A 17803-nucleotide genomic window follows, 5' to 3' on the forward strand; every position below is an offset into this window, starting at 1 on the left:
AAAACCTGGTTTCAGTCTGCTTTCCACTAGACACTGGGAGATGAATTCACCTTTCAGCAGGACAATAATCTAAAACACAAGGTCAAATCTACACTGGAGTTTAAAAAAGTTTTCCTCTAGGATTTTGTCTGTGCTTAGCTCCATTCCGTTTCTTTTTTATCCTGAAACTCCCCAGTCCTTAACGATTACAAGCATACCCATAACATGATGCAGCCACCACTATGCTTGAAAATATTGTTGGGTTCTGAGAATATGAAATATACTTATTCATGTCACTGAGGGAGAGAGGGTAATGTATAACGTTACATTATGTTAGGTATCCTATTGAAATATTCAGTGCAGGGAAGCGATGACATGTGGCAGGCATYGATAAAAGGGGAGAGAGCCATGGAATAGTGAAGGACGGTCGAGATCAGGTCAAGTTCAGGGAGAAATAAAAGTTTATGGCCCATATCACTTGGTGTCCTGCCTAGCAATAAAGACCATGTTTGTATAGATGAGTAGGAGGAGACTCAGCCTAGGAGGAAGGTTAAATATCAGTGCTTGTGTGATTGTGTTGTTGTCTAATGCAGCTGTATTGATCCTCTGGGAAGAATAAACTTGGTTAAGCTTTCATAGTGTCCGTAGAGAATTAGACCCTAATAGTTGGCGCTGCGAGCAGGGTTTACCACAATKTGTAGTCAAACCATATCAGTTGAGCAGGAGCTGGCAACAAACAAGGTAGGCACAGTTCCTACACTTGTTTCCACTCATTTTGACATCTTGGGGAGATGAGAATCGTAAAGGCTGAACAATTATAGGATACGGACCTAGAAAACCTGAGTTTATTCAGTAGACCCATTGGGTGTGTCGGCCGGTCGTAGCTTTGTGGTGTAGACAATAGGTTGGTTCCTGATAGTACTGTAAGAATAGGGTGAGTCCCGGAAGGTGAACTCGAGCAGGCTGGTACCTGTAGGGTAAGTCCTAGGGGGTAAATCCAGAGTGGGTTAGTTAATGTGACTACTATAGGAATAGGGTGAGTCCCGGAAGGTAAGGCCGAGCAGGCTGGAACCTGCGAAGGGTAAGTCCTAGGGGGTAAAACCCGGGTGGGGCTGGTTCTCTGCTAAACCTGTAACGAGTCTAAACCACAGTGGCCATGCGCCAGTAGAATGTGTGTGGATGGATAAAGTACCATGCTTGTGTACTAGGATAAAAAGTTGCCATTCAATGGTTATTTTATTAATTTTTTCCCACCTTTATTTAACCAGGTAAGCTAGTTGAGAACAAGTTCTCATTTACAACTGCGATAAGATATTTGAACGCTGTTGGATTTGGGTGTATTAGCAGTAGCAATAAAGAGAGGTYGGTTGTATGCCCTGTCGGGGTGGTGAACAATGACAGATTATGTGAAAATAGGAAAACAAAGTGTGAATAATTTTGGTAATGTGTGTTATCAACAACACTGATATTTGAGGCGCAATACTGGAATATTCTAGAAGAAAAAGAGACACACACCTATTTAGGCGAGGTGCTGGCTAGCGGAGTGGAACACTTAGAAAATAAAGGAGAGCTAGGAGCTCAAGATGACAAAATGAAATATCCAACGTTTCGACAGCCAAGCTGATACCCTGATGAAGGCAGCTTGGCTGTCGAAACATTGGTAATTACATTTTGGCATCTGAGCTCCTAGAGTGTGCGGCAATATTGGAATAAGACATTAAGTAATCCGTATTCTCCAGTAATACATTAGCAGACGCTATAGTATTGGTTTTAATAGAAGGTATTAAGTATTGTGACCAATTAATTAGGCACAAATACCATAACTATTCTCCTGGGAAAGATGGTAGAGCTACCTTGGACAATAGTTAATAGACGGTGTGTATTATAGAYGGGAGTGAAGAAATCTAAAACACAGATGGGAGAGGTTTGGGAATGAGAACTATTCATATGGCGACAGACGGTCCCGATTCTCCAAGCGGTGCGAGAGGATTTCAATAAAACCATTGAGGTGCTGACAGAAGTGCCTCCATGGCTCGAATATGGGATATTAGTAGAGGTACTCAGCTGCAAAAAGACTGGGTACGTGAGTACATTGATAGAACTGCTACTTTGGCTTTGATGGCAGGTTTTGAAACATGTTGATCAAAACGGTAATTGTGGGGTAGTGGAGGAATAGAGCAAGATGCTTTGAGAGTGGAATATAACTTTCGCAGTTTTAGAGTTGGATATGGGAAGAATGAGAAGAATGAAGAATGAGTGTAAAGTAGGAATTAGACCTTGCTGCATTCGGAAAAATGCTGCCATGCAAACTTTCACATAGCGGTGTATGCTCGGTTCGATCAATAGTAGTTCGAGACAAACTTTTAATAGAGGCCAGGAAATGCAAAAATATTGTGGATTCCTTATGAGAATTGGCAAAATTTGCCATGGAAAAACAGTAATTTTGGGTTGAAGTAATCTAGGACCAAAATTCCAAGGGTATGGGATTCTCGAAAGAGGTAACCAAATTTAAAATGATCTGTGCCAACACTTCCGTGCAAAACTGAGAAAACATTGGTTTTTTTTGGGGGGATATAATGACACATTTTGTGTGTTTTATTATGAAATAGATCTACATTTTATGTTCGTCTTATATTCTAGAAATAGGATTCTAGACTGGACGAAAAGGGTGGCGGGATAAATAAATGAGGAATTTAGCAAAGGGGTTCTAAACCTAAATTTTAATAATTTACTTTTTTTATGTTTGTCATTTACATTGTGGTGTTGGTGGTTACAGCATTCGCGTTGGAAATGGAAAGCGCGAACCACCTGCTTTTAACCAGGGACAGGGACGGAAGCATGGACCGAATACAAACAGTGAGCTATTCTCTCCGCAACGCGAATCAAAAACATGCTAAGTCTTCAGTTACAAGAGACAAAATCGAGTCGAAATTCAACAGCTCAGACACAAGAGGTATGTGGCAGGTCTACAGCAATCACGGATTACAACAAAGAAAAACCAGCCCCGTCGAGGACAGGATGTCTGCTCCCAGACGAAGGCTAAACAACTTTTTTGCCCGCTTTGAGGACAATACAGTTGCCACTGACACGGCCCCCTACCAAAAACCTGCGGGCTTCTCCTTCACTGCAGCCGAGAGTGAGTAAAACATAAACGTGTTACCCTCGGCAAGCTTTGCAGCCAGACGGGGCATTCCCAAGCCGCTCCTCAGAGCATGCCGCAGGACCAGCTGGCTGGTAGTATGTCTTTAACGGACATATTCAAATAAATCCTTATACCCGTCTGTGTCTCCGCACATGCTTCCGAAGAGGGCCACCATTGTATCCTGTTTCCCAAGAAAGCTAAGGTACTGAGCCTTAAACGGACTACCCCCCGGTAGCACTCACTTCCGTCATCATGATAGTGCTTGAGAGAACTAGTCAGAGGACATATTCACCTTCCACGCCTACCGGAACAACCCTCAGACCCCACTCCAATTTGCTTACCGACCCAATAGGTCACAGACGACGGCAATCGCAATACCACCGACTGCACACTGCCTAACCCATCTGGACAAGGACAATACCCATGTGGAGAATGCTGTTCATCGATTACAGCTCAGCATTTAAACACCATAAGTTACCCTCCAAAACTCGTCATCAAAGCTCGAAACCTGCGGGTCTCGACCCCGCCCTGTGCAACGGGTCCTGGAACTTCCTGACGGGCCGCCCCAGGGGTGAGGGTAGTAACGAACCATCTCCACCCGCTGGATCTCACACTGGGCCCACAAGGTGTGCGTTCTGAAGCCCTCTCCTGTACTCCCTGTTCACCCACGACTGCTGTGCACTGCACGCCTCCAACTCAATCATTTCAAGTTTGCGGATGACACTACAGTGATAGGCTTGATCACCACAGACGACGAGACGGCCATACAGGGAGGAGGTGAGGGCCCTCGGAGTGTGGTGTCAGGAAAATAACCTATACTCACGTTCAACAAAACAAAGGAGATGCATTGTTGGACTTCAGGAAACATTGCAGAGGGAGCACCCCCCTAACCACATCGACGGTCAGTAGTGGAGAAGGTTGAAAGTTTAAGTTCCTCGGATGTACACATACGGAAAACGAGACTTTGTTCCAGCCCCACAACGGGACAGCGTTGTGAAGAAAGGCGCAGCACGCGCCTTCTTCAACCTCAGGAAGGCTGAAAGAAAATTCGGCCTTGTTCATACAAAAGCACATCACAAATCTACAGATGCACAATCCGAGAGCATCCTGGTCGGGCTGTATACCGCCTGTACGGCAAACTGCTTCCGCCACAAACCGTAAGCTCTCCAGAGGGGTAGTGAGGTCTGCAGAACGCTCACCAGGGGCAGAACTTACCTGCCCTTCCAGACACCTACACCACCGATGTCACAGGAAGGCAAAAGATTATCAAGGACAACAACACCCCAAGCCACTGCCTGTTACCCCGCTTCATTTCCCAGAAGGCGAGGTCAGTACAGGTGCATCAAAGCAGGGACCGAGAGACTGAAAACAGCTTCTATCTCAAGGCATACAAGGACTTGTTAAACAGCCACCACTAACATTTAGCGGCCCTGAAACACTATGACTAACTGCCAGCCCACTTTAAAACTGGGAATTAGGAAATTATTGTAAAAAATGTACCACTAGCCACTCTTAAGCAATGCCCATTAATTACAATGTTTACATACCCTAACTCAACCCATCTCATATGTTACTATTACTGTAACACTCTATATCATCTTTACTGCATCTTGCCATCTTTATGCAATACATGTACACTAGCCACTTTTTAAACTATGCCACTTTATGGTTACATTACCCTACGAGTAACTCAATCTCATATTGTATATACCGTACTCGATATACCATCTACTCGCATCTGCCATTGCCGTTCTGTACACCACCATTCATATATCTTTATGTACACTATTTCTTTATTCCCTTCTACACTTGTGTGTGTTAAGGTAGTTAGTGTGGAATTGTTAGGTTTAGATTACTGTTGGTTATTACTGCATTGTCGGAACTAGAAGCACAAGCATTCGCTACCACTCGCATTAACATCTGCTAACCATGTGTATGGACTCAATAAAATTTGATTTGATTTGAATTTGATTTATGGAGATCAGAGGCGGGAAGGCAGAAACAGTGACTACGGTGGCGAGGAAAGATCGCCGTTTAAAGGGAAGTACATGCTAAATAAAAGATACATAAATTATGGGGTGGATGAAAACAAATGATTGGAGTAAGGACAGTGGATTTACCATTATCATGTTTGGTTTATAATTAATACTTTCGGATTGCTGATTAAGATGTAGCATAGTGAATGCTAACGAAATGTACACTTTCTCAGATAAGTAAGGCCGGTTCATGTGTATTTTTGACCTACGGTTTACCACACACACACACACACACACACCAGCACGCGCACACATCTTACCGGTTATGAATTTGCGTTAGTGGTGTTGATACCGGAGGATTTATTCAGTGGAGTCTTTCCAATTTGGTTTTAAATTGGGTATGCAGAAGGATGGAAATGTTTGAAAGGTTTTTAAATTGTTTCTGAAGGACAGGGAAAGAAAATGGAGAGGAAATATTTAATGGTGTCGAATGCCCTGTATCTTGAATTTCTGGTGAGGCCTGATCAATGTCACTAGAAACGATCGAAACAGGTGGGATTTAATTATAAAATGAATGAGAAACACCAGTTTCTATTATATTTTAGCATTACTTTATGAGATACTATTATTTCCTTATGGAGTTATCAAGAGTTGTAATTCTAAGTTGATTGGTTATTTGAATTAGTTTATTTTTGATTTATTAACATGTTTTTTAATCACGATGTGAATCATATGTTTGAAGGGAAAATTAYCAGTTTGCTAGGGTCCTGGTCTTTGGGTAAATATACAAATGTATTTTGTTCAGTCTGCATATAGAAGGAAAATATGTTAATAAGGGATGACCGTTACTCCAAATGGATTGTGATGTGTGTATTGCTGATTTCATTTTTTGTCTTTGTTTCGATACACATTTCACCAGATTGGGAATACTGGAGTGTGGGATTCCCTGAGGGGTTAGGTTGCTGACTCCCTGATCTGGTAACTCTTCCGAGAGGTCACCCTCTTCTTCCCTCTCTCTCTTAGACCTCTTCTCCCTCTCCATTTCCCTCCATTCCTCCTTCGTTTTCCAAGGACACGTCTCCTTATGATAATAATGCAGTTCCATCTCTGACACCCATCTCTCTCCCTAGCTCACTCACTCCCTCCCTCTCTCCCTCCCTCCCACTCTCTCTCCCCCCTCTCTCTCTCTCCGCTACTCCTCCCTCTCTCTCCTCTCTCTCTCTCCCGCTACCTCAATTGTCGTCCCCCTCCCTCCCTCTCTGCTCTTCTCTGCCCAGCTACCTCCTCTTCCCTCTCTCTCTCTCGCTGCTCCCATCTCCTGTTTTTCCCTCTCTCCTCGCTGCTCTCTTCTCCTCTTCTCTGTCTTATGCCACCCCCCATTTGTTCATCTCTTCTCCTTCTTTTCTGTCTCTTCGCATAGCTCGCTCCATCTCCGCTAGTCTCTCTTTCCCTCTCCCTGCTTCTCGTTCGCCTTTCTCGCGGCCCCTTGTCCGTCTCGGCCGCCTCTTCCGCTGGTCTCTCGCTTGTCCGTCTCTTAGGCTCGTTTACCGCCGCTTTCTGTGCTACCCACCTCTCCTCCTCTACTCTTGCTCTCTCGTTACCGGTGCTCCCTACCACCTCGCGGCCTCCTCAGCCTCCTATCTTTTCCGTCTGTTCTCGCACGCCGGCTCTGTTTCCCACCCATGCTCCGTCTTCTCTTCTCTCTGCCTGAGTCTTCTCTTCTTCCCACCCCAACCTCTCCCTCTCACTCCTCCTCTCTCGTGTTCTCTTCGTCCTCTCTCTCTTTTCCTTGATCCTGTCGGACTTACTAGGAAGCTCCCATGTCTCATCGGATGGTGTTGGTATTGGAGCAGTTCGAGAGCTTCAACGTTTCCTCAACGTCCAATACCTCTAGCTACTGACCTTGGTCCAAGTACACACTCCAAAGTATATCTCGTTTCCTCGCCAATATCTGAAGGCATCGTACAACATTCTTTTCCTCTCCTGCTAGCTGAAATTTTGTAAAAATTCTCATGTGCATGGTTCCTTCGACGATGCTCTTCTAAACTCTGTATAATTCTACCAGCTTGCACCATCGGAGCATCCTTGACGGTCTGTTTTGCATTACACCTGGTATGGCATAACTATTTGCTCGTTATCATCTCTCAGCTTCACCAGCAAACGCTACCATCAGGGTAGTGGGAAAGCGCCCAAGCTCCTAACATCTCTAGGGTTTATTAATTATGGTAACGTGCGTGATCAGCTAGGATGAGGTTATCTCCTAATAATTATCTTGTGTCTATAGACCTCCAGCCAGACCCTAGTCCACAGACTCTTCTCTCTGCTATCCTCTATGTATCTGTACATCCCAGCAACAGCTAGTTACTGGGATGCGCCCACTCAGTTCTGTAGGTCTCTAATATAGTCTCTCTTAATTTAGCTTCTAACCCTCTCTCTTGTGTCTCCTCTCATCCGCCAGTATAGACTGTCCTTGATATATCTCTTAAATTCAATATTGTTTATACCTGTCTATCTCAATTATTCTTGGCATTTCTTTTACACTGCCTTGCCTTCTCCTGCTGGTTTATTTAGACTTAGCTTTCGTACGTCCTTTCTTCCCTTGTCTCTTCAACCTTGTTACACTCAATTTAGGTCTTCCCTTATTCCACTAGTGGACTAGGCTTGCACTCAACTTATCGGCTCTCGAATTATAGTTTGAATTCTCTCAGGGTTATCACTACGTTCACGTTTCTTCCCTTCTGTTTCTCCTTCTCCTATATAGTTGATAGGGTCACGCTTATACGTCAACGTGTCATGTGTTTTTTTCTCTCCTATCAATCATCTGTGACGATAGTGGTTTCTCAACTCTGCTTCTTTTAAAATGGACTCCAGCAAAATAAAATCCTTCTCTCCAGCGTAGACCTCTACCCGCTTTCTATTCTTAAATAATCACCTTTCTCCCTTTCCACCTTACGTGTGCCCCTCCCTCATCTGGTTCCTTGCATCCAATGTCAACCTGCGCTCCTGGGCGTGTCTGTTACGATGCGTACCTCCACGACACTCAATAGCAGGTCGGTCCTCTGAAAGCCTCTGCGACCATCTTCCCTATAAGCACCACACATACTTCTCGTGCCACGCTGTCGACCGGCGTGTTTTTGCGGTTACCTCCGCCATTAATGGCCAAACTCGTTTTGCCTTCTCGGCTGCATTACGACTTTCCCCCCGTGTTCCCTGCGGTCGAGTTGAGTAGACCTATCGTCGTGAGTACTTATTGATCCTCTCAGGAATCTGGCTCCGCTTGACCCCACGCCCTCCTCTACTTTCTTGTGGCCGCCCAGCACAGCCGACACAGACTGCCGCACTGCTCCTGATCCGGGCATGTTGCGGCTAGGTCAACCCTTGTGGCTCTTTTCGCTAAGCTGGACACTTCCTTCCCGGAGCAGCGTGGCTGCATCCCTTATACTTGTTATTCGCACATCTACCATATTGTCCTTATCCACCCGACAATCTGACACAATCCCTCCTGTTAGCTGCCTCTCTACTTTCTGCATCCCACTTCCCCATTAACCCTCTTGCGGTATAGTTCCCCTCCCTAAGATTTTCCATCGTCCTTGTTGTTTATACGATGACAACGCACACTGCCCCTGAAATCAGCCCGCACTGGAATTCGCCACAAAAAGCCTCTCTTGCAAAGGATAACTGATAGCCACTTCTACCCGACGCCATACATGGACGCTGTCACAGACAATGACTCTGCACAGGGTCATTTTCTACTCACCTGGTTCTCGTTTCTCACCTCAACACGGCATGGCTATCTACACTGGCTGATCCGAGGAATTCTTCAACTCCAGTTGCTTGCCATCTGCTAACTACTAAGTCGCTTATCACAAGTCATCATGCCTTTGCAGGAGTTCGTGCCTTGTGTTGTCTTGACCGCGGGTCTCCGTAAGTCATCATAATATATCTAGTAGATAGCCATGAGATCGATGTCTTGAGCAAGTTTTGCGTCACATGAACAGGAATGGCATTACGCTTGTGTCCGCCTTACGGGGCAGTAATATAAGCTATAAAGTCATATGATGCACAAAGGTGCGTCGGTTCTGGCTAGCAGGTTATCTTTCTGTCGATTCTGTCTAATCTGTTGCGGGGGTCAGACTTGTTCGCGTCGTCCCCGTACATGTCTGCTGTGCCTTTTGAATCCACTGGAGATGCGACCTGAAAATAGCCAGGGGGAGTGGCGATGTCCTTCGATAATAGACGTGTCCTCCTACTGGTATGTCCAGATTTCTTCTTCTAATTGTTCATGCGATGCTGCAGTAGGCCGCTCGGTCCTGTCTGTGCTCTCTTTCACTCTACGTCGGTACGCTTTTCCATAGCATGTTGACCTTCAATCGTTCCTGCATAATCATGTTCTAAATTTAAAGCCCCAATACTCGGTGTGCTGGATTCAGACTCAACCGCTGCTCCGCATTCTGGGTTTCAATGCTCGCTGCTTTCATTCTTTGAACCTCGCCCCTCCGCATGGGTCTGGTTCAACCTCAGCCGTTGCTTCTCATTCTCTCGACCGTCATGGCTCTCCGTCTCGAGTTCTTCTTGCCACTAGCCTTTTGCTCCCTGTCTATTTCTCTTCTAACTGCGCCTCGCGTTCATCGGTACTTCCCACTTTGCCTCCTCATTAAGCGTTCAAGCCTTCTCTCTGTTTGCTCAAGTTGCTTCTATTTGAATTGCTCATGCGCTGTCCGTCATTGTCGTCGTGTTCTAAGCCTTAGCTCTCGCTTTCGCTTCGATGCCTTTATGCATACCTCTGCCGCGTCGTCGCTATTGCTTCGTTCAACTCGTGACCTTGGGTGCCGCTAAGGTCTTTCTGTGGTCTAATCCTGTCACAGCCTGGTCGTCCTTCTATTGCTCTCGTCATACCTCGAGCCTGCTTCTGCTCTGTCATGTTTCTTCCTCAACCGTCAGTCGCCGCGTCATGCTCGTTTCGATACTGTCTTCCTTCGGCTCTGTTGTCGCTCTGCTGGCTTCGTTCAATTCGGCTGCTAAGTTCCCGTCTAGTGTCGCTCTTCAGCTCCGTCTAGTCCTCCTCGTCTCAATTGTGCTTTCTTCTCATAGCGGCGAGGTCCTCGTCTATTTTGTCCTTCTGTCGCAGGAGTCCCGTTCGGTTGTTTTGCCCTTCCCTTCTTGTGTGGTCCGGTTGCTTCCGCCCCTGCTACTCCCCCCCCTCCATGTTGAGCTATGTCGTGTTACTAGCTTGCCGGTAGGCTCTCCGCTGATTCTCCGGTCAAATCCTGCTTCTGTTCGCTGTTCCTCGCACTTGCATGTCTGAGTGGCAATTGTGGTGCCGTCGTGCTCTTGCTCCGTTATCGGTCTTCCTCATCCCTGCCTCTTGCCCCTGGCAGTTGTCTCAAATGCTCTCTTGTCCGCTATTGCCGGTCTGTTCGGTTCATCTTCTGTGCCCTCTTCCGCTCATCTTGCGGGTCTCGGTTTGCTAACGTTTCTGACTCTCCCGTGCGGGTTCCGACTCTTCGTGCGGCTCCGACCTGTGTGTCTTTGCAAATCGCCTTTTGCCTACCTCATTCTCTTTCATGCCTCTCTATGGTTGGCCTCTCTTTTCGTTATTCGTCCGGCTCGAAATGTTCATGATTAAAGTAAGATGTTTGTTGACCAAGGTTGTGGCCATTATCGTATTGAAGTCTCTGTTAGTGTAGTGCTTCCTGTAGATGCGTTTGCCCGTCTGAGTCTGTCGACTTTGTGGTCCCCGCCGTCGAAGTCCTTCTCTCTGTGTCACTCGTTTGATTATTAGTGCCGGCGGCAATGATGTGGTTGTGTGGCTCGAAGATGGTCTGATATGTTGATTGTGTTTGTTGGAAGGTAGGGATTTCAGATTTCGCCGGTCCTTTCCTGTCTGTCTTCGTTCCGGCTTTTCTCGACTCTGCGATGTAGGCCTTTGTCCTGTATTAAATCGTTGACGCTGCTTGCCCATCGTATGGGATGGCGTAGACATTTTAGCTGTTATAGATCGTCGATGCGAGTTGGTGTTATGAGCTAAATGGACAGTTATGTGTGCTGAGACAAACTGGGTGTTATCAGATATTACATGAAGCTAGAAAATTGGCGAGTATCGGTGTGTGTGCTTGATTTTGTTTAGGATCTTATGTCGTTGGATTTTGTTTTTTATGGGTTTGAGTATTAGATGTTGAATGTGTGGATTGGTGCTGTGTGTTTTCGTCTTTCAGGTATTTGTTAGTGATCGTGTCACTGCTAAGTATGGTTGGTGTTGGTGGTGCGTAGATGTGCGCTTCTTGTGACTGGCAGTAGAGTGGAGTGTGCTGTAGTGGGGATGTGATGTGCTTTAAGGGTCCGTTATCACACTACGTGCTGACATTTGCTCATGTTGTATTCAGGTGTAGTTAATCGCTAGGAATTCTCACAGTTATGGGCGTTTTTGAGTACTTCCGCCCTCGTGTCCGACGAGGGTCAGTCGCTAGGACTCTGAATTGAATGGGCCCACCAGCTCCTACCACGCTGAGAGTGCCCACCATGATTGACGCCTCATGTCATCCCATCGCGGCCCTCTTACTGTGCCTGCGCCGCCACTGCACGCCCATAAACCCCCGGGTTGGTCTTCCACTTGCGTCGCGTATAGTCTTCTAGTCGCAGATTGTAAGATCTGTTTTGTGTAGCAAATCGTAATATGCGCTACCAGTTCGATCTTTTGCGGAGTAATTAGCTTTGGTTCTCCCTGCTTTGGTTAGATCGCATGCTACTGAGATTCTGCTGTCAGGCTGAATGAAACAGATATCCGCATTTATACTATTCACCTCTGTTTAGTCCGCGCTAAAAATGTTCTTTACTGTGACATCTTGCAAACGCAGCAGTTCATCATTCTCGCCGAATAGATGCATTGGTCACATCTCCATGTGAACTTGGTAATCCTGAAACTGACAGCAGAGTTACGTGTGAGTCTTTATCCTCCCGCGTTTCTCCAACTCACGTTCACCAAGTGCTTGATGCCAGCACTTTGTAAGTTCAAGATTTTTGATGGATGAGCACTCTCTGAGGCGAGGTTCTCTGCTGCTCATATTGTTTTCTATGTGGATTTTGAGATCTTATTTGCACGGTGGAACGTGTGTGTGTTCTACAGTGTGCGAATGGAATTGCTTTATCTCTGATTGTTTTCTATATCAGCCCGCCCCGATCTTTACCCGTCCAATCTTTGTTTATATTTGTCCCTTATGCTTGTGTTTTCTTGTCTAGTCACTTGTCTTGTCTGTAACCCTTTCGAGTGACCATGATCCAATTGTCACTACAGCTGTTTAAGCTTATGTTCTTTATATAGGGAAGGCCACCTTGCAATGCATCTATTACTATCTGTTATCCTATGTCATATATCTGTGAGTTTGCTATTGTTGTTACCCTATTGAACATAACTATAACTCTTGCGATCTTTACTATAGTCACTATTTTTTTGTGTTGTCTGTACTTAGTGTACATTGGGTGAGCCCGTGCAGCTTTGTCTATATGGCTCACTGGAAAGGTCGTGTCGTAGAGACTTAGCCTTGTATGTTCTGGGTCGACTGTCATACGCAGGTTGACGTTTTGGTCATTTTTCTGTGGCTTGTATTTGTCTAGTCGTTTTCGATTCTGTTGCTTAGATTTGTCTCTGTCTTGTGCTGTATCTGAAACCTAGTTCGAGCTTTTGTACTGTGCGATATTGTCTGTCATGTCTGCTCTGTTGTATGGTCTGTCGCTGTTGTCATGTTGTTGTCTGTCTGTATGTTTCTGTTGTCTGTTATTGTTCTGTGTTTTAACTTCCGTAGTCGTTCTTTCGGTGTTTTACCTTTGATCAAACTAGTTGAAACCTTGCTAAGTTTCTGAATATAATTAGCTCGACGACACAGATCTCTGCCTCGGTCGTAATATGACTCTTGTTTATTGAGTTGCAATTTTGATCGTGATCTGTGTTGGTTATGCTTCGTGCTGGAGACGTGTCGATCGCCCATTGTGTCACTCCGTTCTGGTGGTCGTTGGCTAGTATGCTGACTGATGTGTTTCACTTTTTTTGCCGGTGGCTGTATGATCACTAGTCGTGTTGGTATTTTACTAGTCGGCTGAATTATTCAAAAGTACGTTGTATAAGTTTCCATGCAGATTCTCTACCTTTCTCTTCTGTTGTTCTGTTTACATTGATCTTTTTGTACATCCAGGTAATCAAGTTAAATTCTACTTCTATCTAAATTCTAACTTATGCTATCTTGTACAGTGAGAACAGTCTAGACGTCATCCTGTGTTTTGGCCCGTGGTCTCGCTTTTTGTTGTCCAATTAAATGCTACGTCATGGTCTTATCACGAATGCCTTCTCCTTCTTCCTCGGCTTGTTTCGTGTATCTCGTGACTTTGGCGCTTGGGTCGCGCTCTTCTACCCTCTCTCTTTCTCCTGCTTCTCTCGTTCTCTCTTCTCTCCTCTGCTATTCCTCTCTCTCGGCTCGTCTCTCTCCTCTTCTCTTCGGTCACGGGAGCTCGCGGTGCGCACTTCCCTCTTCCCGCTCAGTGTCTGTTGCTGTCTCCTTTTGCTTTTCCCCTACTAGTACTCACTGTCTCTCTCCCTTTCTAATCCCCGTCCTTCACGCCCGTCGCCCCCGAGCTCGCGCCTTCTTCCGCGGGCGTGCCGCTGCGCCCGTGCCTCTCTCCCCGGGCGCCTTCTTCCTGTGTAGTCTTGCACAGCACCTAGATTGCACTTTCGTCGTTCACGAGAGGCACACCTGATCGTAGTGTTGTACATGTCTGTAGTTCCATAGCACACTTCATTCCTCTCGGGTTCCTCCTCTCCTCCTGGCGGGCCTACTCCTTGCGTGCCTGGCTCCCCGTCTGTCTCCGTCCCTTCGTTTCTGTTCTTCCGTGCGTGGTTTGCTCTTGCCGGTGCGCGCGGTTCCTTCTTCATGAGGTCCCTTTGAGCGACTCATGGCCAAGCTACCCCGCCACCATGTGTCTCACTGTCCACTCTGCTCCTATGCTCTACATCCGGGCTGGCAAGTCACCCTCCCCTTGGCGTTCCCTTGTTTCCCTGGTGCTGGCGCGCTGGTCGAAGCGTTCTCTCGTTGCGCGATGACCTCCCAAGGCGTGTCCCGTCGCGGTTCCTGTGGCGACTTCGGCCGGAGGCTCCACCGTCCTGTGCGGCTCTTCGGGGGTCTGGTCCTCGCCCGTCTTGTGGGCTCCCCCTCCCGGCGGTGGTGCGCCTCCTGTGGTCGCTCTTACGGTGCGGTCGAGTCCTGTTGGGAGTCTCGGCGGTGTTCCCCAAGAGGATGCTGGCGATGCTCCCCGGTAGCGAGCATCGTCGTTCCAAGATGATGAACTTTTAACTGGTCAGATGCGTCTGGAGCTATCCCATCTCACGGGGTCCGGTCCCGTCGGTTCACGTTGGGGCTCTTCGGCGGTCCCGCGGCCCCCGTCCTTTCTTGCGTGCGTTTTTTTGTGCTGTTGCGTTGGGTATACAATTATCTATATCTCTGGTCTGGAAACCTGTCTCTCTTTACAGCACACAGTCTCTGCCATTTGGTTCGGACGTTTTTGTGCAGCAGGTTTCGGTGTTTCATCGGGACTGCACGCGCTCAGCGAGCGGGTTAGCAGTGATGGGTGAGGTGTCGTCGATGGTAGTGGTGCCATGCGTCTCCGCGTAAGGTGCACATCTATTCCCTGCTGCTCGTTAGGCACTAGGCGTAGGTTTAGCTGGGATTGGGGATGTGTTGACTCTGGGGGCTGAGAGTATTGTGTACGTCGAGGGCGAATCGTTTGGTGCCCTATGCGGGTGTGCTGGTGTTACCGCGTGGAGTCGGCGCCAGGCGCTGATAGATGTGTTGCAGCGGTGAGTGAACAGTGGTAGTGTGGGGTGGGCTCGGGAGTGGTCGAGTATGGGCGACGAGGCGTCGGTGGGGGTGGTGTCTGGAAGGTGGCTGTGTGCTAGGGCTGCTGTACGGAATAGGTGATGATCTGGATGACCATGGGGCGAAGTGCGAGTGTTGGGTGCTTGTGGTGGCTTCACAGGAGGGAGCTGGTGGTGTCATTGATCCGGGCAACGCTACGCTCTGCGCGCGACGTGAAGGGTGTATGCTCTGTTCGGGAAATGTCTCAGGACACACGAGGACCGGTCAGTTTGTGGTTTCTCCGGCCTTGCCTGTCTTGGCCTCGAGGAGCTCTTGTGACCCCGTCTCGGGCTGTTGATCCTTGGCTCTTCGCGCCCGGCCTTGTTGCTGTTAGTTCCTCGTCCGGCGCCGTTGGTCTGTCCTAGTCTCGGTGTTGTGCCCTCGTGCTTCTCTAGGACTGCTTCCCGCTCTGGTCCGTACGTGCTTGGCGGCGCTGTCTGTGGTCTCCGCGGGCTGTCTTTTCTCGGTGGTGTTTTGTGTTACGGGGCATGTGTTGGCCGGGGGTGTTGGTGTGTGTCCGGGGAATGTGTTGGACCTCGGGTCTCTCTTGCTTCCTTCCGCGGGTCATTCTCGCTCTTCTGTGGTCCCCTCTGGGGTGTGCTGTCTGCGTTTCTGGGGTCTCGTCTGTCTTTCTCTGGTCTCTCTGCCGCGGCGTCCTGTGTCTTCGGTGCGCTGGGTGTCTGTGTTGTGTTAGCGGCCTCGTGTCTGGTCCGGGTGGTCTGTCTTCGTCTTGTGTTTCCCGGCGGGTCACTCGTGTGCTGCTCCTGGCGCGGTTGTGTTTTGCTTCGCGGGCTCTGTTGTTGGCCGGGGGCTTGTCTCTGGTTTGTCGCTTTCCGGGGTTGGTCTCGGACTGCGGGGCTTGCTCTGGATTTTCGTTCGGGCACTGTTCTGCTTCCCGTTGCCGGGTCTGTGCTCGTGTTTCCTGCTCCTCGGTGCTTGCTGCTGGCCCCGGCTGCGTTCGTGTGTTTGTTCGTCGGTGCACCATGTCGGTCTGTTCCCGGTGCTGTTGTCCCGTGGGCTGTGTTTCCTTGGCCCGGGTGGATGTTCGTTGGGTGGTTCTGGGGACATGTGTTCGGCCGTCGGGGTGTTGGGCCTGTGTTTGCTCTGGTTGTTGTGCGCGGTGCGCTCTTGTCTGGTTTTCCGCGGGATGTGTCTCGTTTGGGGCTCGTGTTGTGTTCCGGGGTGTGTCTGCGGTCTGCGGAGTGTTGTTTGGGGGTTTCGTGTCTGGCCTCCGGGGTTGTGATTGGTGCTCTCGTGGCTCTTGTGTGGCCCGGGGGTGTGTTGTGTTTGGGACTGTTGCTATGCCCGGGGATGTGTGGGTGTTCCGGGCTGTCTGTCTGCTCCCCGGGGGCTGTTTGTGTTCGGGTCATGCCTCGTTCGGCTCCCTCCGGGTGGTGGCCTGTGTGTCCGGGGCTGTGTTCTGGCCCCGGGGGTGTTGTCTGGCCCGGTGGGTCCTGTGGTGTTTGCTCCTCGGGCTCTGTGTTCGGCCTGTCCTCTCTTCCCGGGGGTTGTGGTGTGCTTCTCTTGGGGCTGTCTCTCTGCTCGGCCGGCCGGTGTCGTATGCCCTGCGGGGGTGGTGGTGTGTTTCCGTGGGATTTCAGTGGTTCTGGTTCTCCGCGGCGGCATGTATCGACTGTTTAGGGGATGTGGTCTGGCCGGGGGCTTGCTTTGTTTCGTGCGCTGTGTCTGGCGACGGGTGTGTTGTGCTGCTTCGTCATCTCGTGGGCGTCGCTGTTAGGTTCCGGAGGGCCCCTGATGCTGTGATGGGCCCTCGTGGGGCAGGGATGTGTTTGGTTGGCGAGGGCAGTGTTCCTAATGGGCTTGCTGTGAGTAATTGAAACGGTGGGGCACCCTGGGTGCTGGCCCCACCGGGGATGTAGCGTTGCTGTTCGTGGGGCCGTGTTGGCCTCCCCGGGAGCTGTGGTTGGATGTTCGCGGGCCTTGTGTTAGAGCCGGTGGGGGATGGTGGCTGTGTTCAGAACTGTACCTAATATGGGCTGGTGTTACTTCTCGAGCTACTTGAACGCAGGGTGTATGGGTGGGTTTATCATTCGCTTGCTACCCTTTGTCACTTTTATTGTTCTGGTTTTTAACAATGTTTGTTGCTTGTTCTGTGTTGTACATTTTTTTTGTCCACACTGCTACTTGTTTCTCCCTCACGTCCCCTAGGTGCCAGTGCATGTACTGATGTTGTTCCTCTCCACAAGAATCTCAGATCCCATCACACGTCTCTCCTCTTACACCCCCGTCCTTCCCCCTCCCACCGCCGCGGGTTATCTCTCGCCCATCTCCTAAGTGCCTTAACCAGCTCCGTCTTCTCCCATCGAACACCAAGCTTGCTACAATCCTCAGCCTCACACAACTCTCCGCCCTTGTCTAAATGTTCGGTTCACCGTACCCCGTTCGAAAACTCTCTCCACCTCCCTCTCCTCGAACATGCTCAGAATAATGAGAGCTACAGAAAAATGATCAAACATTCATGGATACACAACCTTATTGCTCTTCCCTCTCCCGCCAATTTAATTCTCTCACCGCGCTCAGACCCATCGTCGCCCCGAGTCTCTTTACATCTCCGATCCCGTCCCCAACCGTGTTTTCTTCGTTAGCCCAGACCTCCCCCCGCTGTCGCTCCTGCCCTCCCCACGGGTTCCTTCCCCTCCCAGACGCCGCCTCAATCCCCGCTCGCTACTCCCCCCCGCTTCATCCCCTCACCCCCCGTCCCTCCCCCCTCACCCCCCCTGTCACCTCCCCTCCCCAAATAACCCCCCGCTCCACACACTAAAAGTCGCACCCACTATCCACTCCCC

General features: G+C 48.9%; 1 protein-coding gene across 1 annotated transcript; it reads right to left on the reverse strand.

The window, feature by feature from the left end:
• Positions 1-14110: 14110 nt before the first annotated feature.
• LOC139025586 (proteoglycan 4-like) lies at positions 14111-17543 on the reverse strand. Its single transcript, XM_070440724.1, has 4 exons — positions 17529-17543; positions 15532-16561; positions 14897-15063; positions 14111-14428 (listed from the first exon to the last, which is right to left on the reverse strand). Exons 1-4 carry the CDS (start codon positions 17541-17543, stop codon positions 14111-14113), a joined length of 1530 nt encoding a protein of 509 aa, XP_070296825.1.
• Between the last annotated feature and the right edge of the window lie 260 nt (positions 17544-17803).

The sequence above is a fragment of the Salvelinus sp. IW2-2015 genome, unplaced genomic scaffold, assembly GCF_002910315.2.
Source record: "Salvelinus sp. IW2-2015 unplaced genomic scaffold, ASM291031v2 Un_scaffold2898, whole genome shotgun sequence".
NCBI classification, from domain to species: domain Eukaryota; kingdom Metazoa; phylum Chordata; class Actinopteri; order Salmoniformes; family Salmonidae; genus Salvelinus; species Salvelinus sp. IW2-2015.